At 43.4% G+C, this 26,616-nt stretch overlaps 1 protein-coding gene across 3 annotated transcripts in view; it reads right to left on the bottom strand.

Moving 5' to 3' along the window:
- Nucleotides 1-359: 359 nt before the first annotated feature.
- The window catches only part of LOC118084151 (vascular endothelial growth factor receptor kdr-like), a 200,096-nt gene continuing 173,839 nt past the window's right edge, over nt 360-26,616 (bottom strand). For all 3 annotated transcript variants that reach the window (XM_035113499.2, XM_035113500.2, XM_060270643.1), the window contains exons 27-30: nt 26,473-26,597; nt 24,951-25,029; nt 16,997-17,097; nt 360-4,543 (exon numbers count right to left, since the gene is read on the bottom strand). In XM_035113499.2, coding sequence (XP_034969390.1) covers nt 4,345-4,543; nt 16,997-17,097; nt 24,951-25,029; nt 26,473-26,597 — 504 coding nt within the window. In that variant the 3' untranslated portion in view covers nt 360-4,344. The remainder of the gene's footprint in view (nt 4,544-16,996; nt 17,098-24,950; nt 25,030-26,472; nt 26,598-26,616) is intronic.

Consider the following 26,616-nt stretch of genomic DNA (forward strand, 5'->3'; position numbering starts at 1 on the left):
GGTCTTCCCCATTACCTGTCAGCTGAGCTTTTTAACAGGACATGGTTGGATTGAATGTGGGTCTTCTCATGCAAAACAGCTGTGCTATTGTTACAATTCTGTCTATCTGTGTATTTTAGTGGAACCCAAAGATCTACCAACCACCCAGAGGCACCAGGCCTGCACTAAAGTGCTTTTAACTGGGACTTTGAAAATAATAATAATAATAATAATAATAATAATAATAATAATAATAATAATATGGCAGCCATCATGATTGGGTTTGTTCTGATGCCTCAGTTTACATGGGAATTCCTATCCGATGCTTGGGATAGAGCATGAATTCAGAACATATGACACAAAGGAGGCTTGAGGCTGTATAAAATCAAATTATTTTATTTATTTATTTTTGGTTAATAATTACAATACATTTTTTGAATATATAAAGAGAGCAGGTGTTTTGGTTCCCCCCAGTGCATTCTTCAGACAGACAGGGTCTGGTCTCACTGTACATTCTGTAGTGTTTGGAGCAGAATGGGACATTTGCTTATTTGCTTGCTCTGCCATCTCATTATTGGAGTCACAGGCATTTGTTAATGGTACTGACAACTCAGGAACAATGGGAAAATGGGGCAGTAGAAAAAACAAACCCAAGTCTATGGGAGTTTCTGCTCAGTGCGGTTCCTGATAATAAGTCTTCCCACAACCAAGGCCCGGAGATTAAGGATGTATGAAGAGCGCTTTTGGATCAGCATTCTGTTCTCACAGTGGCCAATGGGAAGCTCGCAAGCAGGAGATGGTTCCAACAACACTCTCCCTGCTTGTGATTCCCAGCAAATGTCTCTCTCTGTCTCTGTGTCTTTCTCAACCGAGAGGCAGAAGGCCAAAGAAATATAGGACAGGAAATATGGTGATTATTGCTTTTGTCACAGCAGCAGATAACGACATATAATTAGAGCAGGACAAGGAATATATTTCTGAAAGAATAATCTCACTGTAAGAATAGGTTGTAGCTATGAACAAATGTCTTTTCTGAAGCTGCTGATTATGGTATAAAGGGAGAGAAAACCAGGGCTGACTGAAGTCATTTTGCTGCCTGAAGGGAAGCATGTGTCAGTGTCTCCCCCATTCCAGGTACAAAAGCTGTCTAGACTGCCAGTTGAATTCTTAACTTCAACACTAGTGCCAGGACAAACTCCACAGGCAGCAGGTAGGTGATGCAGGTCAGCCACATGGTACACAGTTTTGTGTGCCCCTCAGTGTCATTCTACCTAATGGTGGAGCCGGCCCTGGATACAAAACTAACAGGTTAATAATACTATATTCTCTGGCAATGTAGGATTGCTAAAGGAGTGAAAAAAGATAAGGTCTGGCTTGAAACAGAGAGACAGGTTTGTACTGATTAACATTGAACATATCTGAGATTTGTCAGGTCACAAAGGCAGGTGGCTGAGTATCTTCTAAAGTCACAAAATATTCCCTGAGTAGTCTTAAGATACCAAAATATACACTTCCATTGGGCAATTGGCTCCTCTTTTTGTCCTGCAATCGAGATCAGCCTCACATGGGAACAAGGTCGGTTATGCCTCTCTTGCCCTTTGATCCAAACCCCACAAGATTCACATAGCTCCCTTTTTTCTGAAAGAAGCCAGGTAGCATTTAAACAAAACAAACAAAGATGTCCCCAAAATTCTAAGGAAGGTGGGGAAGTGGGTGGTGTTTGGCAAAATTAGCAGTAATTGTGGAACTGGGGAGATTCTCATAAACTGGAGCCTGTCCTGCAAGCGTTAGTGACATTTTCAGTAAACCCATGGAAAGCTCTTATTTCAGGGGATTTCCTGCTCTTTGGCACTACATAAGAATTATACATGTTGCTACATAAATGAAAGTCTATATAGAACTGTGTTTACAGATTAAACACAGTGAGCAAGATCCTGCAGAAGTCAAACATGTTGGTAGCACCTTTGGGGAGAAAAGAGGTTACGCAAAGGAAAGGCTCACCTCTACCAGTGAGATCAGGTGCTTTGCTTCTGCAGGATTATATCTATCTCATATAGCAGCTTAATTGGAAAGACAAACACATAGTAATTAAATTAAGGGAATGGGAAGATAAGGGCAGAAAAAATATTAGTAAATAAAATACAAGTAATATACGGTAGGTTCATTTTTAGGTAGTACACAGGCTGGTTAAAACAAAAACAGTAAGGAAGTCTATGAACCCAAAGTCAGAACCATTCCTACCGAGAAGCTAGGCACTGAGTCTAGATGGGGTGCTTCTGGTTTTGGGAAGAGCCATACTACACAAATTCTTCAATTCCATATTAGTTCAATGAAGGCCTCTCTGGGTTTCAGATCCAGAACAAGAGGTGAATTAGGCCACCTGCCTGCAAGAAGATAAGGGTCATGCCTACTCTCATGCCGTAAGGCACCTTATGCATCTCTCTTTCTCAGTTTCCAATTAGCTGAGTTTAAGGAGAACACAAACATGTACCTCTCTTGCTACGTTTCTGCTCAGTGCTGCTTTTTTGTACACCTGAGATGCTGAATGCAACAGCCCTTGAGAAAGCTGAAAGTTCTTTTGCTGGTCGTGAAACCAGTTTTCAGAGACCCTCTTAAAAGGTTATGTGTTTGTCAGAGTTTCAGGATTGGGGGCTTGGGCAAAAGGGTTAGGGCATTTCTTCCACTGCTCTGGCTCTGAGGAAATGGCTGCAAGGTTCCTTGGGTCAAGCAAAGCAAGAATCCACAGCACAGTGCCATTCTGTGCCATTCTCTGGATTTATCAGAGTGGCTGTTGCATCTTCCCACACTCCTTCAATACTAGTTTGGAATGAGCAGATAATGTGACCTCCAAGGAGGTACAACACCAGCATGGGTATCTCCCCAAAGAGAGCTGCATGTTAACATTAACTGGAATGGTGTGTGTGTGTGTGTGTGTGTGTGTGTGTGTGTGTGTGTGTGTGTTAGTGGGGGAAGGACATCACAGAGAAGTGGCAAGTGCACCTTTCTGGGAGCCATACATTGATTTTCAGGACCACAGTGTGGTACAGATGCCCTGGGGTGGTTGTGCAGCCAACACACCTTCCACAGCATTCATATGACACAGCCAAAGAAAACATGTTATTTATCATAATATGCAAGATAGTGACTGGACTACACCCCCCCAACCTTAAATAGCCATCTCTCTCTCCTCTCTTCCTCTCAAGGAAATGTTTTTGCTGCTCATCAAGGCACACTGTTTTCTTTTGTGGAGCCATTGTCTGAAAAATCCCTGCCAGAATCGAATAGATTTTCCAAACGCCTTTTAAGAGGATGCTTTTTGAGTCACAGCTTCACAGGGTCACAGGCTTGCCTTCCAGCTGACCTAGCCTGGCTCAAAAACACCTGAGGCATATTTTCTCTTTATGTTTTTCCAATATTGTTGGATATATTGAACCTCACTACCCTAGATGGCTAAAGGTCTTTATGGTCCCTGCTGAATGACTAACATTCATTGCCGAGAAAGTTTTCACACCCATTTCTTTCTGTAAGAGATTTTGAGGAAAGTGGAGCTAATGGCAAATCTACAGGCCAGGGAAAAGGATGTTATGTAATCTTCATTTTCTCCTCCAAGGGAGATTTCTATGAGGAAAGGGCTGGGAGGGGGCCTGGGATTTGTAATGGAGAATTATCCCACACCCTTCCTAAACTATAATTTCCAGGGCTCTTTGGGGGAAGTCATGGCAGTTACACAGTTACAATTGTCAGATTTTTCATTGGGAGAAAGAGGGAAGGGAAGTTTGCTCTGGAAAAGAATGAGCTCATCTAATTATTCCCTTATTAGCTTTTATCTGTTTTGCAGTGCAAGCTCATTGTAATCTGATGTGGACTGGGAAAGGGGTGGGATTCTGGCAGATGTAAATTTGGTAATGATAATAAGGAACCAAAAATGAGGAAAAGAGAAATTCTTATTTCTACCTGAAAGTGTGAGAGAAGTGATCCCTGAAGAATATGCCCCTGTTAACAGAACCAGAATTTTCAGTGTATATCCCAAAGCTTTGAGAAAGACGCCCCCAAAGAATGACAATGCAATGGGTAAAACTGCATTTTTTCCCCTTTAAACAATTTTGCTGCACAGAAGGTTAGAAAATAAAAGATCAGCAGAAATATACCCTTTAAGACAGCTGCTCTTCAAAGGACTTCTATCTGCTTTGGGGGTTTAATACCTTGGAGAGATGGACCTGGATAAGAGTGTGATCTCTTATCCCCCTTTTTGCGTGAAAAGAACACCCCACTGATTCTATTAAGCAGGCAGCACAAATAGGAAGCTTGATGAATATACTGTATGGTGAAAGATGTGTAAAATGAAGAGGAGCAGCCCTGAGCCAGTTACACTGGAGGAGCAGAGTACTGAATTACTGAGTTGTAGTCAGGAGGTGGGCTGTGGCACTCCAGGGTGGGATCAACTGGCAGGAGAACATACTGTTCCTGGACGGCATCGTTCACCTGTGTTGCTGACAGGTACTTCACAGCCTCGCGCTCGTTCTCCGAGAATACAGACTCTTTGCTCTTGTTGATGGCTTTTCTCCTGTGGGAGGAAAAGTGAGTGAAAATTCAGCAAAAATGTCCTCTCAAAAACAAACCAGCACTTTCATACACATTTTTCATAACATTTTTTGTTGGACTACTACACTGCAAAACCCAGTGAGGTGTGGATTAAGAAGGATAGCTGTGCTTTGGTCTGTGGATTATTTATGGAAGTAGGAATTAGAAAGGTTCACATTAAAATGCAAACCAAACCAAGTCTCTCCTTCATCCCTACCCTTAAGACATAAAATATTTGTGTTCCGAATAATGGTATAATGGGTTAAAGGGTCACACTAAGACCAAGGAGTCCCAGGTCTCCTTGGTGATATAATATAATATAATATAATATGGTGATATATAATGTAATGAATGAATAAATTCATCTAATATCTTTCTGCTTCCTGGCTCCACATCAGCTTGAACCATTGTGTGCTGCAGAGAATTCTGGGACGTGCCACACTTGGTTCACCAAGGACACTGGCCCAGCCTGTGGATTTGTGTGTTGTCTCATGTGAATTCAAACCAGTTTGCAGCATGGAAGAGGTGGTGGCAGTTGGTGGTTGAGATAACTCTACGTGGGGCTACCTTTGAAGGTGACCCAGAAACTGCAACTAATCCAGAATGCAGCAGCTAGACTGGTGACTGGGAGTGGCCGCTGGGACTACATAACACCGGTTCTGAGAGATCTACACTGGCTCCCAGTACGTTTCCGAGCACTATTCAAAGTGTTGGTGTTGACCTTTAAAGCCCTAAACGGCCTTGGTCCTGTATACCTGAAGGAGCGTCTCCACCTCCACCATTCACCCCGGACACTGAGATCCAGCACCGAGGGCCTTCTGGCGGTTCCCTCATTGGGAGAAGTGAGGCTACAGGGAACCAGACAAAGGGCCTTCTCGGTAGCAGCACCCGCCCTGTGGAACGCCCTTCCATCAGATGTCAAGGAAATAAGCGGCTATCCTAATTTTAAAAGACATCTGAAGGCAGCCCTGTTTAGGGAAGCTTTTAATATTTAATGCTGTATTGTTTTAATATTCAATTGGGAGCCGCCCAGAGTGGCTGGGGAGACTCAGCCAGATGGGCCGGGGTGTAAAGAATAAATTATTATTATTATTATTATTATTATTATTATTATTATTATTATTATTATACACTGCTACCAAATCACAGGTACAGTAACATCCTAGATTTCTCCTGTGAGCATCTATCTGTTGTTTTTACTGCTCTAACATCCTGGAAAATCCTGTCTGAAGGCAAAGGAATGATCTGTATAGTACTATTATTTTATGGTGTCTGCCTAGAACACAGGTGGAAAACCATTCTGAGTGGAACATTAGGAACATAAGAAGCTGCCTCATATGCAGTCAGAGGTCTACATGGGCTCAGAACAGCCTATACTGACTGGTAGTGGCTCTCCAGGGTTTTAGGCAGAAGTGTCTCCTAGCTGTACCTGGAGATGCCTGGGATTGAACCTGGGAACTTCTGTATGCAGTGCTATGCTCTACCATTTAGCTAAATAAGGTCTGTGAGATCCTTGCTCCTGGGAAGGGAGACATTTGAGGCAAAGACTGTTAACTATGAAAGGCTTTAAAAGAGCATTGGACAAATTCATGGAGGAAAAGGCCATCAATGGCTGCTAGCATGATGGCACCTCTACTGGTGGAGGCAGGGTGCCTCTGAATACCAGCTGCTGGAAATTGCAGGTAGGGTGATTATTTATTTATTTTCTATACTGTTTAATATATTAAAAACATCTCTCAGCGGTGTACAAAAAACTGAAGCAACAACGGACAAGTTAAAATATTACAAAAAAAACATTAAACATAAAAAATGTTTCATTAACATGAAGTTTCTAATATATGTTAATCAATATAAATTCATTTTCCTTCTGGCACACACCCTCCCTCTTAGCTTCCAGGTTCTCACCCAAGGTCCAAACAAACTCTCAGCTCACCCACAAAAGTCTCATGACGACAAGAGTTTCTGTAAAGAGCAGACATTACCCTAGTCTCCCACTCTAGACTTGTTTTTTTATGGGCAGGCCTAAGGTGAATGGCCCCTTCATGGATCACTGCCTTGTCGTGGCGAAGGGGCTTAAATAACTTAGAGAAGTTATGTTTTGACCAAACGTGATCCACCTGGAGAAGGAACTGGCAAGCCACTCCAGTATCCCTGCCAAGAAAACTCTATGGACAAAGACAACAGGCATATAAAAGTTATGACGCTGGAAGATGAGCCCCTCAGGTCGGAAGGCGTCCAACATGCTACTGAGGAAGAGCGGAGGACAAGTACAAGTAGATTCAGAGCTGATGAAGCGGTTGGGCCAAAGCCGAAAGGACGCTCAGTTGCGGATATGCCTGGAAGCGAAAGGAAAGTCCGATGCTGTAAAGAAAAATATTGCATAGGAACCTGGAATGTAAGAACCATGGATAGAGGTAAGCTGGATGTGGTCAAAAATGAGATGGCAAGAATAAATATTGACATCCTGGGCATCAGTGAACTAAAATGGAAGGGAATGGGTGAATTCAGTTCGGGTGACTATCATATCTACTACTGTGGGCAAGAATCCTGTAAAAGAAATGGAGTGGCCCTCATAGTCAACAAAAGAGTGGCAAAAGCTGTAATGGGATGCAATCTCAAAAATGACAGAATGATCTCGATACGAATCCAAGGCAGACCTTTTAACATCACAGTAATCCAAGTTTATGCACCAACTACCGGTGCTGAAGAAAGTGAAATTGACCAGTTCTATGAAGACTTACAACACCTTCTAGAAATGACACCAAAGAAGGATGTTCTTCTCATTACAGGGGATTGGAATGCTAAAGTAGGGGACCAAGAGATAAAAGGAACAACTGGCAAGTTTGGCCTTGGAGTTCAAAATGAAGCAGGGCAAAGGCTAATAGAGTTCTGTCAAGAGAACAAGCTGGTCATCACAAACACTCTTTTCCAACAACACAAGAGACGACTCTACACATGGATATCACCAAATGGGCAGCATCGAAATCAGATTGATTATATTCTCTGCAGCCAAAGATGGAGAAGCTCTATACGGTCAGCAAAAACAAGACCTGGAGCTGACTGTAACTCAGATCATCAGCTTCTTATAGCAAAATTCCAGCTTAAACTGAAGAAAGTAGGAAAAACCACTGGGCCAGTAAGATACAATCTAAATCAAATCCCTTATGAATACACAGTGGAAGTGAGGAACAGGTTTAAGGATTTAGATTTGGTGGACAGAATGCCGGAAGAACTATGGATGGAGGCTCGTAACATTATACATGAGGCAGCAACGAAAACCATCCCAAGGAAAAGGAAATGCAAGAAAGCAAAATGGCTGTCCAACGAGGCCTTACAAATAGCGGAGGAGAGGAGGCAAGCAAAATGCAAGGGAGATAGGGAAAGATACAGGAAACTGAATGCAGATTTCCAAAAAATAGCAAGGAGAGACAAGAGGGTCTTCTTAAATGAGCAATGCAAAGAAATAGAGGAAAACAATAGAATGGGGAAAACCAGAGATCTGTTCAAGAAAATTGGAGATATGAAAGGAACATTTCGTACAAAGATTACCATAATAAAGGACAAAAGTGGTAAGGACCTAACAGAGGCAGAAGACATCAAGAAGAGGTGGCAAGAATACACAGAGGAATTATACCAGAAAGATATGGAGGTCTCGTACACCTCAGGTAGTGTGGTTGCTGACCTTGAGCCAGACATCTTGGAGAGTGAAGTCAAATGGGCCTTAGAAAGCATTGCTAATAACAAGGCCAGTGGAAGTGATGATATTCCAGTTGAACTATTTAAAATTTTAAAAGATGATGCTGTTAAGGTGCTACACCCAATATGCCAGCAAGTTTGGAAAACTCAGCAATGGCCAGAGGATTGAAGAAGATCAGTCTACATCCCAATTCCAAAGAAGGGGAGTGCCAAAGAATGCTCCAACTACCGCACAATTGCGCTCATTTCACACGCTAGCAAGGTTATGCTTAAAATTCTACAAGGCAGGCTTAGGCAGTATGTGGACCGAGAACTCCCAGAAGTGCAAGCTGGATTTCGAAGGGGCAGAGGAACCAGAGACCAAATAGCAAACATGCGCTGGATTATGGAGAAAGCTAGAGAGTTCCAGAAAAACGTCTACTTCTGCTTCATTGACTATGCAAAAGCCTTTGACTGTGTCAACCACAGCAAACTATGGCAAGTTCTTAAAGAAATGGGAGTGCCTGATCACCTCATCTGTCTCCTGAGAAATCTCTATGTGGGACAAGAAGCTACAGTTAGAACTGGATATGGAACAACTGATTGGTTCAAAATTGGGAAAGGAGTACGACAAGGTTGTATATTGTCTCCCTGCTTATTTAACTTATATGCAGAATTCATCATGCGAAAGGCTGGACTAGATGAATCCCAAGCCGGAATTAAGATTGCCGGAAGAAATATCAACAACCTCAGATATGCAGATGACACAACCTTGATGGCAGAAAGTGAGGAGGAATTAAAGAACCTTTTAATGAGGGTGAAAGAGGAGAGCGCAAAATATGGTCTGAAGCTCAACATCAAAAAAACCAAGATCATGGCCACTGGTCCCATCACCTCCTGGCAAATAGAAGGGGAAGAAATGGAGGCAGTGAGAGATTTTACTTTCTTGGGCTCCTTGGTCACTGCAGATGGTGACAGCAGTCACGAAATTAAAAGACGCCTGCTTCTTGGGAGAAAAGCAATGACAAACCTAGACAGCATCTTAAAAAGCAGAGACATCACCTTGCCGACAAAGGTCCGTATAGTTAAAGCTATGGTTTTCCCAGTAGTGATGTATGGAAGTGAGAGCTGGACCATCAAGAAGGCTGATCGCCGAAGAATTGATGCTTTTGAATTATGGTGCTGGAGGAGACTCTTGAGAGTCCCATGGACTGCAAGAAGATCAAACCTATCCATTCTTAAGGAAATCAGCCCTGAGTGCTCACTGGAAGGACAGATCGTGAAGCTGAGGCTCCAATACTTTGGCCACCTCATGAGAAGAGAAGAATCCTTGGAAAAGACCCTGATGTTGGGAAAGATGGAGGGCACTAGGAGAAGAGGACGACAGAGGACGAGATGGTTGGACAGTGTTCTTGAAGCTACGAACATGAGTTTGACCAAACTGCGGGAGGCAGTGCAAGACAGGAGTGCCTGGCGTGCTATGGTCCATGGGGTCACGAAGAGTCGGACACGACTAAACGACTAAACAACAACAACAACAAAAGGTGAATGGCAGTTCCTTAGGCTGCCCATTTTGTTGTTGTTTAGTTGCTCAGTCGTGTCCTGAGTCCTATTCAGCTGCACTCTCCACACCCAGTTCCAGGTGCAGCAGGTTTGCTGAGTTTCCCAGGGGGCTTAGAGGATGGGAAGATGACCCTCCACCAATCACAGCTCTTTCTTCACCCTCTGTTCTCTCCTCCTCCTCTAGCTGCTTTTGCACTCAGGTTCTGCTTATGGACTGCCCTTTGAGGCATCTGGTTGGCCATTGTGAGAAAAGGATGTCGGACCATGTCGGCCTTTGGCTTGATCTCTTATGTTCTTATGATAAACATAGGCATGTTTGTATCCTTGCATGCAGTTGGTTTCTCCCCTCTCTTTGTTAAACTCTTCCTGTGAAGAGTATTCATCTATTTCTCACCCACACACCCTGCCATTGGTGACCCCTGATGTTTCTTCTCAGCTGACTCCATAACTCCAGCAGCTTTTATAATTTACCAGGTATTAAACTGGTCAATGGGGATTGAGAAAAACACAAAAATATCTGTGTAACTTGGACCTTGGCCTGGGCGAGTCTTGCAGTGCCCAATAAAAGAAGTGTTATTAAGGCTTAGCCTGGCCACACAATGAGACTCTCAGAGCTCTGTCAGCTCCCAGTATGTAGGAAGAAGGGAGCTTCTTCCCAGCCACCATGTCAAATCTGGGAATGACACTGTCTGTCAGCTAATGTTTAAAGCGAGCCTCTCAAACAATGACATTTTATATTTGCTCCCAAGTCAGAGGGATGACAAGTTTGGTCAGAAGCAGGGAGTGTGGTTAACTATCTCTGGCAGATTTGAAATGCAATTACCATCCTAGAAAATAATCATTTCACCCAAGCTGCACACCCTGAAATTAAGACAACTCTTCAGCCTTTGTTTCCTAATCCTTAACAACTTTTTGTATTTACTGAGATTTCATTTTGTTTTTCCCTTGCTCAACAACTGACCCAATCTTGAGATGCTGCCAGTGTTGTTTACATGATTTGAGATACACATTTTGTTTTCCCATTGAAGTTCTGGAAGCCGCCTTTGGATCTCCTTTCCTACTAGGAGGACCAAAGCCTTGTGGTAGAACACCTGGATGGGAACACCCCCTGTCTGAAACCCAGGGAAGCTACAGTCATTCAGTGTGGACAATACTGAGCTAGATGGACCAATGGTCTATTCTTTTCAAGTGTTCCTCATCTATAAAACAAAGGTGAGGTTGTTTTTCTCCACAGTCAATTGCTCCAGCCATTTCCCCACTATTCTTGTCTGATGTTGTTTTTGTAGCTGGAAATGGAGAAAAGTGGATAGTGCAAGATTGTGAGGAGGTTAAGGTGTGGGAGGGGAAAGCACTTAGCAGGTTTTTTTTAAAGCAATTCCCTGCTTTATATGTAAATAAGGCAGACACATTATGGTGGCCTCATAGGTCTGGAATAGTGGCTCCAAAACCCTATGAATGAGAATGCTTGAGCTCATGCATACTTTCTTAGGAACAAAGTCCATTATGTTCAATTGAGCTTACCGTACTCCCAAATAAGATTGCCTAGGATTTCAGGCTTAATAGATTTTCCCATTCATTAAAAATTCTGTACACAAGGAGCAGCAGCCCTCAAAGAAAGACATCCCAATCAATTTGCTGTTTGCAGCAAGTTATACCTTGCATATGAGTCCTGTAACAATTGCAGTAATTGAGCTGCAGGGGCTTATAATGGGCTTTATGGCTTTTTATAGGTGTGTAATGAGGCTTTATTTTTATTTTTATTTTGCAGGGCAAGCGTGTTTAAGGCCCTTAATGGATTTAATAATGGTTGTAAGTTGAATTAGAATTTGCAGTAGTGAATGTGGTTGTTGAAACAATGGCTATTTCCCCCACAATCTGCTTCATGGGACAATTAATGGGATGTAAAGGTTTAAGGCCTGGAACATGCTCTCAGTCTGTATTAACATGCTAGAAACAGGTGGTGCAAACACTGGAAATTCTAGTGATGCCAGTTGGATGGTCAGGTTGTCTCCCCTGATTTTAGTCAGATTAATTTTTGGGGATATGAATTTGGCATTCAGTGAGCACCTAGATTACCAGAGAAACTTGGCTATTTTAATAAGCATCAGCAAAGGACCTTGTACCAGGTCAGACTATTGGTCCATCTAGTTTAGTTTATGTACACTAATGGTAGGCAAAATGTAGATCAAGAACTACTGATAGATCTCTGGGTGATTTGCAGTTGTTTATAGATGACAACTAAAATGTCATATTTCCCCCCAAAATGTAAAAAGCCTGGGAGGAAAACCAGGAGCAGATTTTTGCATAAAGTTGCTGAGAGTTCAGTTCTGGAACTGAAAACAAATCCTTGATCTGAGCATGTGCTCAGAATTTCAGCTAATCGCAGTTGGTGGATTGAGGGGTTCTAGTAATAAGCAAAGTATATCCCACAAGCCTGAGCTCTTTCCACTTCTGGGTTACACTGATGGGCAATGTAGGGGTCTTTCCAAACCCTACCTGCAGATGCTGGGGTGTGAACCTGGAATCTACTCGGCACAGAGTGTGTGTGCTGTAGCAGGGAGTATGGTCCCTGAGGCAAGTCCCTTAGCTTCAATGTAGGATTCGGACAACCAGTTGGAGCCCCATCAGAAGCAGTTAATGATTATGATTTGCCCCCTAACACTTTAGATTGGAACAGGAAGGCCTGCCACAGTTGAGGAGGGTTGTTCTATTTGATTTTGCTAGGAGAAATGTGTCTGAGGCAAAGGCAGTATCCTTGCTGGAATGCTTCGGCATTCTGATGCCTGAAGCACCTCAGCTATGCCCTACTTGGGGAATATCTTGGTTCTCAGCTAAATTGTTAGGTCTAATTATTTCTGAGCTTAATTGGGTATGACAAAAACAAGGCAGAGCCAATACTTCAATGTATATCAAATAATGGTTTGCTGAAGGAATTCAGAGGAGTATGACGACCAAGGTGCTTCTGCCCTGCTGCAGACGTAAACATGAGGTGTACCTCACTGCTACAGGCCTGTTCAGACGAGAGTGGTGCACAAATTGCCAAATGAAAATGCTCCATACTGCTTGAGGGCACAGAAACGTTGGGGGCAATTTCACAAAATTTCTCCCAGGAGGGGAAAAGAGAATGTCTCCATGGGAGGGGGAGGAAGGGCAGCATATACATTTTCTCTAAGAACTTAAGAAGAGCTTGCTGGATCAGGCCAATGGCCCATCTAGTCCAGCATCCTGTTATCACAGTGGCCAACCAGATGCCTGTGGGGAACCTGCGTGCAGGACCAGAGCGCAAGAGCCCTGGAAGCAGCCATAAATAGCCCTCTCCTCTCTCTGTGTATTACGTCTCGGCCTGCTTCAGCCTTGGAAAATTAATCTAGGGATAGAGAAGAAATTCTCCAACAGTTTCTCAGGGCTGCACACACTCCCTCCCATTGCCTGCCACCCATTCACTGGAAAGGCTGAAAACATCCACATAGCGTGGGTTCTCAGTGCCTGGGAAGTACGAGTACGCTGGGGTGCAGAGGGTGGCCATGCTAGCCGAAGCCCTCACTGCCAACAGAGCCGTGGCGGTCTGAGCCAAAGGTGAGTGAGGCAAGGGGAGGAAAAAGAGGCTCAAAGCTGCCCTGTGATGAGGACAGAACCGAGGGCTGTGATGCCCCATTCACAGAGGTGGCTGCCCATGCCTCTTGCCCCTTGGGCGGTGCCAGTGGCACCCCTTCACTGACCATAAGGGGAAGGAGGCACTGCTGCTGCCCAGCCCTGAAGTCTCAGCCTGGGTGCAGCTTGGGAAGTGAGGGAGCCTGGTTGCACCCCATTACGCCCTTTCAAAAATCTGCAGCCAGGGCCATGGGCCCCCTGGCCTTCCCCACGCTACGCCCCTTGCTAAAAACAGCTCAGTTTTCAGGGAAAAAGTATTCAGATCTTCCTTGCCTTCATTCGATATATCTCTGGAGGGAAGATACAGGACTCACACCCAACTCATATTCAGCCTGTCTCTTTGGATGTTGTTTCTCTTTTCTTAACACCTGACACAGCATACAGTCATTGTTTGTCCAACAGGATTCCCAGTCCCAGAGTTTTATATTTGTCTTCCCTAAACTCTCCAAATTCTTCACTTAAGCATTGCCAATTCCACCGCCTCCTCCACCCTTTCAACTCAGCAAATGCAAGTCAAATAAACAGCTAGATTTGGCGGGGGGTGGAAAGAGGGCGGGAGCCTCAAGAGCCACCCTGGTTTGGAAAACACACTAAGCCTTCCGTAGGGCTTGTAGAAGTAAAGCAGGACTGTTTGTAATAGGTCCAGAATAAATGTTTTTGATAAGAAGAGAGATATCGTTAACAAGGGCGACATACTGATTCCCAGCCAGCCTCAGCAAGCCATGGAGAAGAGAAGAGCTGATACTCAGAGTTGCTTTTTCCAAGTTTGTGGGTAGATGCAAAGCTGTATTTTTCTCAGTGCTTAACTAGGTGTTGGCTTTCAATGACATGGAATGATCCTCATAAATATATGAAATAAACTTTAGGAGTGCAGTTATTTAGTCAACTGAGGCTTAAACCTTATAAACCAGGGATGGAGAACTTACTCCAGCCCAAGGGCCACATTTCCTTCCAAGCAACCTTCCAGGGGCCACATGCTAATGGGCAAGGCTAGAGATAGGCGTGGGCAGAGACACAAATGTGAATTTTACTTTCGTTCTGTAGGCTACTGTCTACACACACTGCAGCACCCAGCTCTATCTATTGTCCAGGGTAGAAAGAGGCATTATTAGAGTTCAAAGACACTTTCCAGCCAGGCAGAAAGAGGGGGGTTACCTTGGCAGAAGGGGTACCACTAAGGAGGGTGTGTGGCCTGGGGAGAGTCCTGCGGTCAGATAAAGAGGTATGGAGGGCCAAATTTGGCCCCCAAACCTGAGATTCCTCATTCCTACTATACACACCAGGACCAGCCTTACCATAGGCAATGTGATGCGTATGGGGTGTGCATGGCAATGTGATGCGTATGGGGTGTGCATGGCAGTGCTGATATGCTGGAGAACAGAGCTTTTATGTGCTGAGAAGCTCTGAGGTGTGGTCAAGGGTGCTTTACTATCACCAGTTAAGGAAAACTAAAATGTGATAAATGTGTAGGTGAATATACAAGATGAACTGAGGTAGGTGTGAGGTTGGAAGGTTGAGAGAGAGTGCTGAGGTAGGTGTGAGTTTTGAAAGGGAGTTTGAACACTGATGGGGGGCAGTCAAGAGTGTTTGGGTGGTGGCAGGGTTAGTTTGATAGGGTAGGGTCAGCATTGTTACTAGATTTTGTTTTATATGAATCACAATCACCATATGCTTTTGTACACTGAGTCATCAAAACCCCATTTTTTGCCATTTCTTTTTTAATAAATTGTTGTATCATACACACATGCCACTTGACTGGCTATGTTAGAGGTGGGAAATAGTCAGATATTCGGTATTTCTGCTGGCAGCAGAAACAATGAGTTATAAAGATAGCTCTCAGAAACCCAGGTCAGGACTGTACATCTTCTTAAGAGAAAGAAAGTGGTACAGAGGACCTGAGGTAAATATGAGGTGGCACAACAGTAAATACCATTGAAATAATGTTCTGGGTATACTTGTACAGATTTGCACTCCTAATCATTTATTTGTTTAAACAAAATTAAAAATCCTTCCAGTAGCACCTTAGAGACCAACTAAGTTTGTCATTGGTATGAGCTTTCGTGTGCATGCACACTTCTTCAGATATCTGCATGCACACGAAAGCTCATACCAATGACAAACTTAGTTGGTCTATAAGGTGCTACTGGAAGGATTTTTTTTATTTCGACTACGGCAGACCAACACAGCCACGTACCTGTAATTAGTTATTTGTTTGATTACTAGCAGCCTCATATATGGTGTTGTTTGGAAATTTCAAGAAACAAAAAAATGAGTGCAGTTTTGACGGGTTTAGTCAGCCTTCTTGATTCAAAATTATGTCCAAACATAAGCAAAAACGTGATCCTTGATCTCATGAACCATCATTCAGAATTTGGCTAAAATCAGGGAAGTTTTGAAAGGTTCATCTTTATTCACACTGTTGTCTAATCGTATCCAAACACAGTGGTGTAGTAATAGGGGGGGCGGGGGAGCAGCAGGCCGGATGGGGCTGACCACCTCCGATGGCTGCTGCCGCGCGACACGGCCGCCGCCATGGAGGAGATGCCCTGATGCAACCGAGTCTGCCTCACTCCGCGGCTTGCTTGCAGGTTTTGCCGCGTCGCCATGTCGCATGTCTCCTGTGATGCGCGGCACATGTGCGCGACAGACACCCCACCAGGGGGCGGGGTGCCTTCGGGTTTGCCACCCTGGGCAGCCAGTCGGCTAGCTACGCTGCAGTCCAAACATAGCTGAAAAATGCTCCTTGATCTAACCAAATTTAGAACCATGCAAATTTGGTTATATCATAAGAGGTGTCCAAGTGCATTTTGGCAAAACAAACCAAAACCAAAAACAATCAATCAAACAAAAAACTTTCCGAATTATATACTGGAGACCAGCCAATCCAATTCAACTCTACTCAAAAGCCAGTCTCGCTGAGTTCAACGGGGCTTACTTCCAGGCTAAGTAGGTATAGCAATGTAAAACATTTATACTAAGTTTAAAAAGTCACAAATTGGGATCAGGGTCAGTGACATGGCCCTTTCCCCTCTTTTTATACACGCCCCCAGACATGAATAATGAATGAATAAAACTTGTATTTCATCACAAACCAATTATTGGATAAACAGTATTAGTTTGTGAAAGGATGCCAATGGCTACATTTGCATGTAAAGCTAAGTGTGGTTTGTTTAAAGCATGGTTTGTTTGATAAACCACAAGTCAGCTCACAGATGACGTAACAAGCCATAGTTTGTTTCTTCAAAGCTTGGTTTGTTTTCCAGCTGCTCTTGCCTCATGAGAGTGTCTGTGGTGGGGTGGCCAAACAAACCATGGTTAAGTAAGGATTTGGACATAATACCAAAACATAGTTAAAACAAGCCATTGTTCATAAGCCAACAACAAAACCATGCCTATATATTACAACTTTTTTTTGCAGAAAATAAACCATGGCTACTCTGCTGGGTTGAATTTGCACATCCAAACAAACCACAGTTAGCCCAAATAAACCATGGATAAGCACACCAGGCCAGTATCAAGTAATATATATTCATCCAGGGGTACTTACGCCAGAGCCATGATTCCATAAGGCCAAGAACGAATCTCCAATCTCTTCCGGCTTTTTATTTCATCCAAAGTCAGCACCATCCCGCTATCTGACTCGCATTCCTAAAGAAGGGGAAAAAAAACAAAGCTTTAGCTTCTTCTAACTGAGGACTGTACAGCTCCTTCAAGCTCAAAATACAATCTCGAGGGAGGGTTAGATTCATAGCAAATACAGCCTGGCAGTGGCAGAAAAAGCAGAATGAAGTGATTCCAACACCAGCTGTTCGATTTTTGCTAACTCTTCCAAGCAGAGTTCCACCCCTCTATAATTTTTGTAATGCAAACAGCTTTTCTTCCCTTAGTGATGACACCATCAGAACCACAGGAGGCTTCACAAGCCTTGTTTATGGAGGGTCCATTAAGCCCATGGTTAGGGAACCACCAAATATTGACTCTTCTCTAACCTGCTGCCCTCCAGATGTTTGGACCACAGTTCTCATCAGTCCCAGCCAGCAAAGCCAGGCAATGCAGAATTCCCATGATTAGGTTTTCCAGCTTGCCTGCTTTATTTTATTTGTAAACTAATTGGGAGATCTGCATAATTCCTGTGAAGATTGAAGTAGTGCCCACTATAGATAAGTTTTTGGGGTTTTTGGATCGACTCTTTCAGGTCATTTCCCCAAAGTATATCAACACATCCCAAGCAGCAATTGGCACCAAAAAGGGAAAAATACCAGTGCATCATATTCATTTAGCCCATCATATTCAAAAGAGCCATGTGGGGATGTTAATTGGTGAGAGAGAGAGAGAGAGAGAGAGAGAGAGAGAGAGAGAGAGAGAGAGAGAGAGAGAGAGAGAGAGAGAGATCCTGATCACAGGTGTCCTGTGTCACATTTTTAGTTTGGCCCTACATGCTTTCATCAAAAGTCAGTCCCTTGTCCAAGGATCATGTTGTTGTTGTTTAGTCGTTTAGTCGTGTCCGACTCTTCGTGACCCCATGGACCATAGCACGCCAGGCACTCCTGTCTTGCACCGCCTCCCGCAGTTTGGTCAGACTCATGTTGGTAGCCTCAAGAACACTGTCCAACCATCTCGTCCTCTGTCGGCCCCTTCTCCTTGTGCCCTCAATCTTTCCCAACATCAGGGTCTTTTCCAGGGAGTCTTCTCTTCTCATGAGGTGGCCAAAGTATTGGAGCCTCAGCTTCACGATCTGTCCTTCCAGTGAGCACTCAGGGCTGATTTCCTTCAGAATGGATAGGTTTGATCTTCTTGCAGTCCATGGGACTCTCAAGAGTCTCCTCCAGCACCAGAATTCAAAAGCATCAATTCTTCTCCAAGGATCATACTTAACCACAAAGCAAGCTGTTTTATACTGACTCAAGACCATTGGCCTATATCACTCTGTCTTGTTTACATCATAGAAAAGACTCTCCAGATGTGGACTCCAACTCCCATCATCCTTGACCACTGGAGATGATGAGTGGTGCTGATGAGAGTTGTGGTTCATAACATCTAGAGGGCACCATGTTGGCTATCCCTACTCTACATGGAACAATTGCAGCTTTTCAGGATTTCTGTTTTTTTTTGGGGGGGGGCATTACCAGCACTACTTAGAGATGCCAGAGATTGAACTTGGGACATTCTGCGTACAAAGCATAGCCCTTGTAGTTCATATAAGTGACTATAATGAGTTCTGTGACACAACAACATTTCTGAGCTGCTGAAACCATGCATATTTCCATGCACATGTGTACAATATGACATATGGAGACACCTGTCAACATAAATGGCACATCTGTGAGACTGCAGCTCAGCTGGGAACCCAGCAGTGGCCCCATATGTATCCATTCATTCATTCATTCATTCAATGAATTGATCTGAGATGGGAGGGGGATCTTATGATATGAATGAGAGGAAAGCTAGGTTTAAATACTTCCATGGAGAAAGCATTTCTTTAGAATGGTAGTGCCCCACTGGTTTTAAGATAGATCTACTCCTGTGATTAGAGAGCCCACTCTCTACTTTAAATTCAAAGATATTCTTGGCAGAGAAATGACTTAACCTCCCCATTCTCAGCCACCTGGCTTACAGCTGGCTGCAGTTTCATTTATAATGCTGGCACTCTGCAGTTAGCCTGTAAATTATTTCCTCTCTTGGTTTTATGAAGATAATGCTGGGCTGAGGGGAAGAGGCAAGCTTTAAAAAACCATATAAAATTAACGTACACAGATGGTATAGTGAGGGTGGGCTAATTATATAAAAAGCAAAGATGCTTTTATTTGATTCATTTGTCTTTCCCATGTATTAAATCCTGGGTATGTTTAGCAAGAGGGATTTCTCCGGGGTGGGGGTGGGGGTTAGTGTTTAGAGCAGGGGAAGTGGAATTCCTCTGAATAACAGTTTCTGGGAGTCACAGGTGGGAAAAGTGCTGTTGCACCTGGATCCTTCTCTTGTGCTTCTCATGACCCTTGTTTGGCCACTGTGAAAAAAGGATGGGCCCTTGTCCTGATCCAGCACAGTTTTTCTTCTTACTTTCAGAGGTTGGGCATTTGCCAAGGAAGGGCAATTGGTTAGCGAGTACCTTATCAAAATTTGTATCTTATTCACTGCAGCAATTATAATTATGGTTTTCCACTGCTTGTATGGTTTTAACAAGTTCGATATATTCTTTACAGTTGCGTTGAGAGAGAGAAAAAAACCATGTGCTCAGGCAGCAATGGCAATAAGAATGATCTCATATTTTTTTTGCTGGCAGTACAGAGGGCCAAACGACAAATGACTTTTATACTGACAGTTCTGCCTTGGGTGCAGGGTTTCCCTTACACACACTTGACCACACAAAGGGTAGCGGGGACATTAACCCCACTTTGCTCCCTGTGCCTGCAATCTGTGTTGCAAAATATGCCCAGGAAGCTGTCTGTCTCTGATCTCCCTGTTCAGGTTTTCTATGCATTGCAGAGCACTGGAGGGCAGCATCCAACAAAGTGTCAGAAACTGACCCCGGCAAAACACATTTCTATGTATTCTGGCCCTGGAAATCCTGACATTGCTGTGATCAGGATGGTCACTTTTTAATTTTATATTTTATTATTAAAAATTACTCACACACTACAATCCTAACCAAGAAAGAAAATAAGACGCCAACTTGGATGGCTTTGAAATGGGAATAGACAAATTCATAGGGGATAGGGCTATCAATGGCTACTAACCGTGCTGGTTATGTTCCACTGTCAGAGGTAGCATGTTTCTGAATACAGTCATACCTTGGTTTAAGTTCGCTTCGGTTTGAGTACTTTCAGTTTAAGTACTCCACGGACACGTCTGGAACAGATTAATCCACTTTCCATTACTTTCAATGGGAAAGTTCACTTCAGGTTAAGTATGCTTCAGGTTAAGTACAGACTTCCAGAACCAATTACACTCATACTTCGGGTTAAGTACGCTTCAGTTTGAGTACTCCGCGGACCCATCTGGAACTGATTAATCCACTTTCCATTACTTTCAATGGGAAAGTTCGCTTCAGGTTAAGTACGTTTCAGTTTAAGTACTCCGCGGACTGTCTGGAACGGATTAATCCACTTTCCATTACTTTCAATGGGAAAGTTCGCTTCAGGTTAAGTACGCTTCAGGTTAAGTACAGACTTCCAGAACCAATTGTACTACACTTGGGCAAAAAAAATGAAAGGCACAAATACAGGATGAGTGACACCTGGCTTGAGAGTAGTACATGTGAAAAGGATCTAGGAGTCTTGGTAGACCACAAACTTGACATGAGTCAACAGTGTGATGCAGGAGCTAAAAAAGCCAATGCAATTCTGGGCTGCATCAATAGGAATATAGCATCTAGATCAAGGGAAGTAATAGTACCACTGGTCAGACCTCACCTGGAATACTGTGTCCAGTTCTGGGTACCACAGTTCAAGAAGGATATTGACAAGCTGGAATGTGTCCAGAGGAGGGCAACCAAAATGGCGAAAGGCCTGGAAACAATGCCTTATGAGGAGCTGGGTATGTTTAGCCTGGAGAAGAGAAGGTTAAGGGGTGATATGATAGCCATTTTCAAATATATAAAAGGATGTCATATAGAAGAGGGTGAAAGGTTGTTTTCTGCTGCTCCAGAGAAGCGGACACGGAGCAATGGATTCAAGCTACAAGAAAGAAGATTCCACCTAAACATTAGGAAGAACTTCCTGACAGTAAGAGCTGTTCGACAGTGGAATTTGCTACCAAGGAGTGTGGTGGAGTCTATTTCTTTCGAGATCTTTAAGAGGAGGCTTGACAGCCATCTGTCAGGAATGCTTTGATGGTGTTTCCTGCTTGGCAGGGGGTTGGACTGGATGGCCCTTGTGGTCTCTTCCAACTCTATGATTCTATGAATTGTGTACTTAAACTGAGGTGCCACTGTACTAGCTGCTAGAAACTGCAGAAGGAGAGAGTGCTGTTACTCTCAGGTCCTGCTTGTGGGCATCCTGTGAAAGCCCCCCTGGCCTGACTCAGCAGGCTCTTATGACAGCTTATGAACTGATAAATGCATCACCTCTACTACTCTCTTCTATGGGCACTGTGAATTATAAAAGAATTCATTATGAAAAAACATGATGAAGAGCAAGTGACTATTTATATGCACACAATGCATAGGCAGATATATTTGTAACAGGTGCATTACTAAATTATGATACATTAGGAATGCAGGAAGCCATGTCCAACTAGGCCAGTGCTGTCTGCAAGGGAAGAGTTATTAAGCCTCCTATCCTCCATACTATGGACTAAATTGCTACCCCTTCTTCTACAAGCTGACAATTTTGTGTTCAGAAAGTCCCAAGCCTGCAGCTAAAGACACACAGATGTACCTAGAGCATCTGCTTTGCATGCAGAAGGTCCCAGGCTTAAACCCACCACGTCAAGATAAGGGCTGGGGAAGACACTTGGCTAGAGAGCTACTGCTAATCTGTGTACAGACCCTACAGACAGTACTGACCTAGATGACTCCTCCTGCCTTCCCTGCAACAGGTGCCTGTCTGATTTTGACTGGTAACTGATTCCAGAGAGCTGGAGCTGCAACACTAAAAGCTAAGCACACTTCTGGGGCATATGGTACTCTCCAAAGTGCCCCATCTAAGGAGTGCAGTTGCTGGGCAGGAATATAGTGGGCAAGGTGGTCCCATAGATATCCTGGTCCCAAGTTGTTTAGCACTTCACATGTTAAATACAGGTTTAAACTCAGTTTATTGGCTCTCATCCAGCTGTGGCCAGACACTAGTCCAGAGGCTGCATGGCTACTCTTGATTCAGATGTTATGGAGATACAGAGCTGCATACCATCAGCATACAGATGATACTTTCCTCCACATCCCTAATGGCCATTATCAAAAGCTTCATATAGATGATAACACTGGGGACAAAATGGTCCCCCATAACATAAATGCGAACTGGCCAATGAACAGTACTGTAGGTGGGACTGTAACTGCTGTTAAACACTCATCTCAGAGGAGAATGTTGTGGTTGGAGGTATCAAAAGCTGAGAAAAAGGCAAAAGAAACAAGATTGTAGTCCCCTTGTTCCTCTCCTGAGAGAGAGATCATCCACCAGGAGGACCAAGGCTGACTCAGTGTCAAAACCAGCTCTGAAACCAGATTGAAATGGGTTTGGACAATAAGTTTCATCCAAGAATGCCTGGAGCTGCCCTGCCACAACAAATGTTGTTATTAGCAACCGTGATGATGTTTAGGTGCCTACCCTGTTTCCCCTGTTTTAAGATGTAGTCATAAAATAAGCCATAGCAGGATTTTTAAGCATTCAAGGAATATAAGCCATACCCCGAAAATAAGACATAGTGATAAAAATTAAATATAAGACGGTGTCTTATTTTCAGAGAAACACGGTACTAAAAAAATGATTGTTTAGTAAGGCTTTCCCAGAGGTGTAACTTCAGTCATTTATGTAAAATCACTTTTATATTTGATGAATTAGCTTGGTTGTTTCTAGAGTTGTGTGGCTGGTTTGATCACTTTTGAGTTTGTCACTAGAGCTTGTCTTATGTGCTTTATGTGTGAATCAGTCTATAAATTTAACCACATAGCAGCCAATAGGGTGGAGTGGAGCTGCCCTCCCCACACCAGTGTCACTGCAGTTTGCTTAGATGGACTGGGGCAGGACAGTGGCAAGCAGAAGCAATGCAGTGCTCCTGCTGCTGCTGCATCCAGAGCTTCAGGGCTTATTCACGCTTGCTTTTTGCCCCACTCTTTCCGGGCAGGTCTGCACTGAAAAGCTTTGTATTTGACCGCCCCCCAATTGTGGAGCTTTCCCTGTGAAAACCTGCTCTTTAAAGCTGAATCGGAGCAAATGTCAATCTACAGAAATCCTGAACTGACATTTGCTCTGATTCAGCTTTAAAGAGCAGGTTTTCACAGGGATGGCTCCAGGGCAAAAATCCCAACACCACTCGGACAGAGAGCTTTTTAAGCTGGAACGAGCGGGGCAATAGGTAAATGTGGTTAAGCCTTCAATCATATAGGCAACTTGTGCTCATCTAGGAATTATGTAGCAGTACCACAAGGGCAACACTATGGCTCCGCCCCACCACACTAGCCACTACTGGTAAAATATGGCAACCCCAAATGTATGATGCAATATCACTGCACTCCTGAGTGTTCCCACTCCAGTTCCAGGGAAGAGGTGCAAGGAAACTCAGAACACAATGATGTCACACGTCACACTTCTGTACTGCTAGATGTTTCTGGGGAAAAGAGAAGGAGAAGAGGTAAGGTTGCAGTATCTGGTGGTAGCTGTACAAACTCCATAACACCTGTCTCTTGCCTACAACCACTCTGCTTTCTATCCAGAATTCGGTAATGATTTTGGGAGTCTTCTTATTGATTTCAGCCAGTCTGATAGCAAGACTGTTTTCTCTTAAGGACAATCCAATTCGATAAACACTAAAAATAACACAAGCAAAGGGAGAAAAGAGCCTAAGCCTGCACTTTGAACCTTCCCAAGCAACTCTTTGAATCAAGCATACTGAATTATTTTGACATGTTGCACTGATACTAATCCTCATGTAAGTCATCAAATGGTCTGGTGCGAGGGCTTGGCTGGGCAAGAGTCCCAAAGCAATTCAGAGCTCATTAGCAGCACCATTATTTTAAAATGTCACCTTGATCTAAAAGCAAAGACAGATGTTACCATTAAAGTGTTTCAGTTAAAAACTATCTCCCTTCATGAAGCAGCTTGCAGAACAAAATGAGAAAAGATAGACGTCACCAATGAGAAAAGATGCAAGTTCTTGTTTGGAAATTGATAGGTATTCATAGCTGTAGGTGCCAAATAGTGAAAGAAACCCAAGAGCCACCCAGTTCAGGGATGGCCAGCTTGTTGGGTCTCTCTCCCCCCCCCCACAAGCTATTTCAACAGGCTTCTGTTTTAACATTGCCTTTTTGGCAATGACACCAACTGAGAGGCTTACCTGTGCCCACATTAATGTACTTTCAGCAAAGACTAGTTTAAAAATCTAAGAAGGAGCCCTGCTGGATCACACCATCTAGTTCAGCTTTTGTCATCACAGTAGCCAACCAGATGCCTATGAGAAGCCTGCAATGGGACATGAGCGTAATGCTCTCTTGCCATTTGTGAATCCTTGCAACTGGTGTCCAGAGGTATACTGCTACCAACAGTGGAGGTGGATTGCAGTCATCATGGCTAGTAGCCAATGGATAGTCTTGCACACTGCCTAGGCTTGCATACTGGGGAGGTCATTTCAGTGCTGCTAGCGCAGGGGTTTGACTTTACCTCCAGAGGCACACTCCATTGTCTCTTGAAACAGATGGATGCTGACCAAAAAAGTGGGCAGCGGGATAGAGAGGTGTTGCTTACCTGACCTTTTGATGGATGGTTCACTGCTGCTTTCCAGGAGAGAGACTGGGAGGCGCAAGGAAGCACAGTGATGCATTGTGGGGAGCAAAGCATTTGGCCCAAACTTACCTCATGCAATTTTTTTTCTTTCTTCACTGACACCTCATCAAATGTTTTCACACTGAGCGGCCGATTCTTGGGGTTAATACTGAAAACAAGGAGAATGAGAGATTCAGTCACAGACTTTTAGTTCTTTATTGTGTGGCGGAAAGATGAAACCAACAGCTGCATTTAGCTTTCAGGCACATGTGTACTGAATCGTTTTTGTTGAGCCACGGCACAATCACAACACAAGGAGAATGCTTGAGCTGGTCCCCAAAAACTTAGGACTCACCTGTACAGTTGCTGTGTGGCCTCAACAAAGTTGTTCTAGCACCTAGCCTCAGTTGCATGGAACATGGAAATAACAGTCACCAGCCCAAAAAATAGTTTGGAGGTAAAATTAGAAAGAAAGAAAAAAATCTCCACAGCCTACCCTCTCTCTTTCAGGTTTCTGTCATGCTCTAACGTGGCCAAAATTTACAAAAATAAAAATGCAGCTCCCTTCAATGAATGGATAGAAGATATGTACAAACTCACAACACATGAAAAAATTGCCTATAAACGTAGACTTGTCATGGACAAATTTAATGATATTTGGAATTCATTTCTATAAATGCTACAGTATATTAGATTAAATGTAGGTTAACTACAATACCAATCTTGTAATGTTTATAAGTTCTGTTTTTGTTTTGTATTGTACTGTATATGGGTGTTATCTTCCCCCCGTTTTCACTTTCCCTCCTTTTTTCACATTTTATTTTATCCTGTGCACTTAACAATTACATACACATTACTTTTTATCTTTCAGTAAGGAATATAAATATATTAATAAACAATCAAACAAAGGTGTCAAAAAACAGAACCCAGAACACGACTATGCAGTTAACATAGTCTATGAATACAGGAGAATGATACATTATGGAGGATGACACCTTTTGCTGAAATAGCCAGCAAATGGCAAGAGACCATTATGGAAGGGGCAAAAATGACCCCTCCAAAAAACCAAGTCAGCAGGGGAGAGGTGAGGCTCTACCATCCACTGTATTCCTGAAAATATCCCTTTATTGTCTCCTATATAAGGGTCAGGAGCCTCAGGCCTAATAGCCAAATGTGGTCTTCCAACTCTCTCTATTCTCTATTCCCTTAGGATTCTCCCCAGGCTGCACCTCTCACTAGTCTTGCTCTGGCCTAAAAATGTTCTCCATCTGTATCTTGCCATTTTTAGAAGAAGAACATTTTTTGCCAAGAGATGCATTGCTGTCCCCCTAACTCACAGCCATGTCCTCCTGCAATGAAGCTACTGCCTCTGCTTCCCTGTCATAATGATGCCTTTTTGCTGGTAAAGATAAATAGATGCTGTATTACGGTATCTATTTGCTGAGATTCCGCAGGTTACCCTGGACCTCTTACATATCCATCCCAGAACAGCAAACAAACCATTGGCTTTACCCTCCTGTTAGCAAAAGCTTAGAAACAGCAGCAGTCTTCTCCCAAACCCCAAAGAGAAAGACGAATCACTATGATTATTTTACAAAACCAATTTCCTTACTAAGCTTCCAGTGTACTCCAGCGATGAAAACCCTTCCTCACATTCTCTTCAAGGATGCTGATTTTGGGTTTGGAATCTCCATCTGGGCACAATGTAATGTTCAGTGGGATGTAGTCTTTCCCATCCTACATATTTCATAATCAA

Source organism: Zootoca vivipara, chromosome Z, assembly GCF_963506605.1.
Source record: "Zootoca vivipara chromosome Z, rZooViv1.1, whole genome shotgun sequence".
NCBI lineage: Eukaryota > Metazoa > Chordata > Lepidosauria > Squamata > Lacertidae > Zootoca > Zootoca vivipara.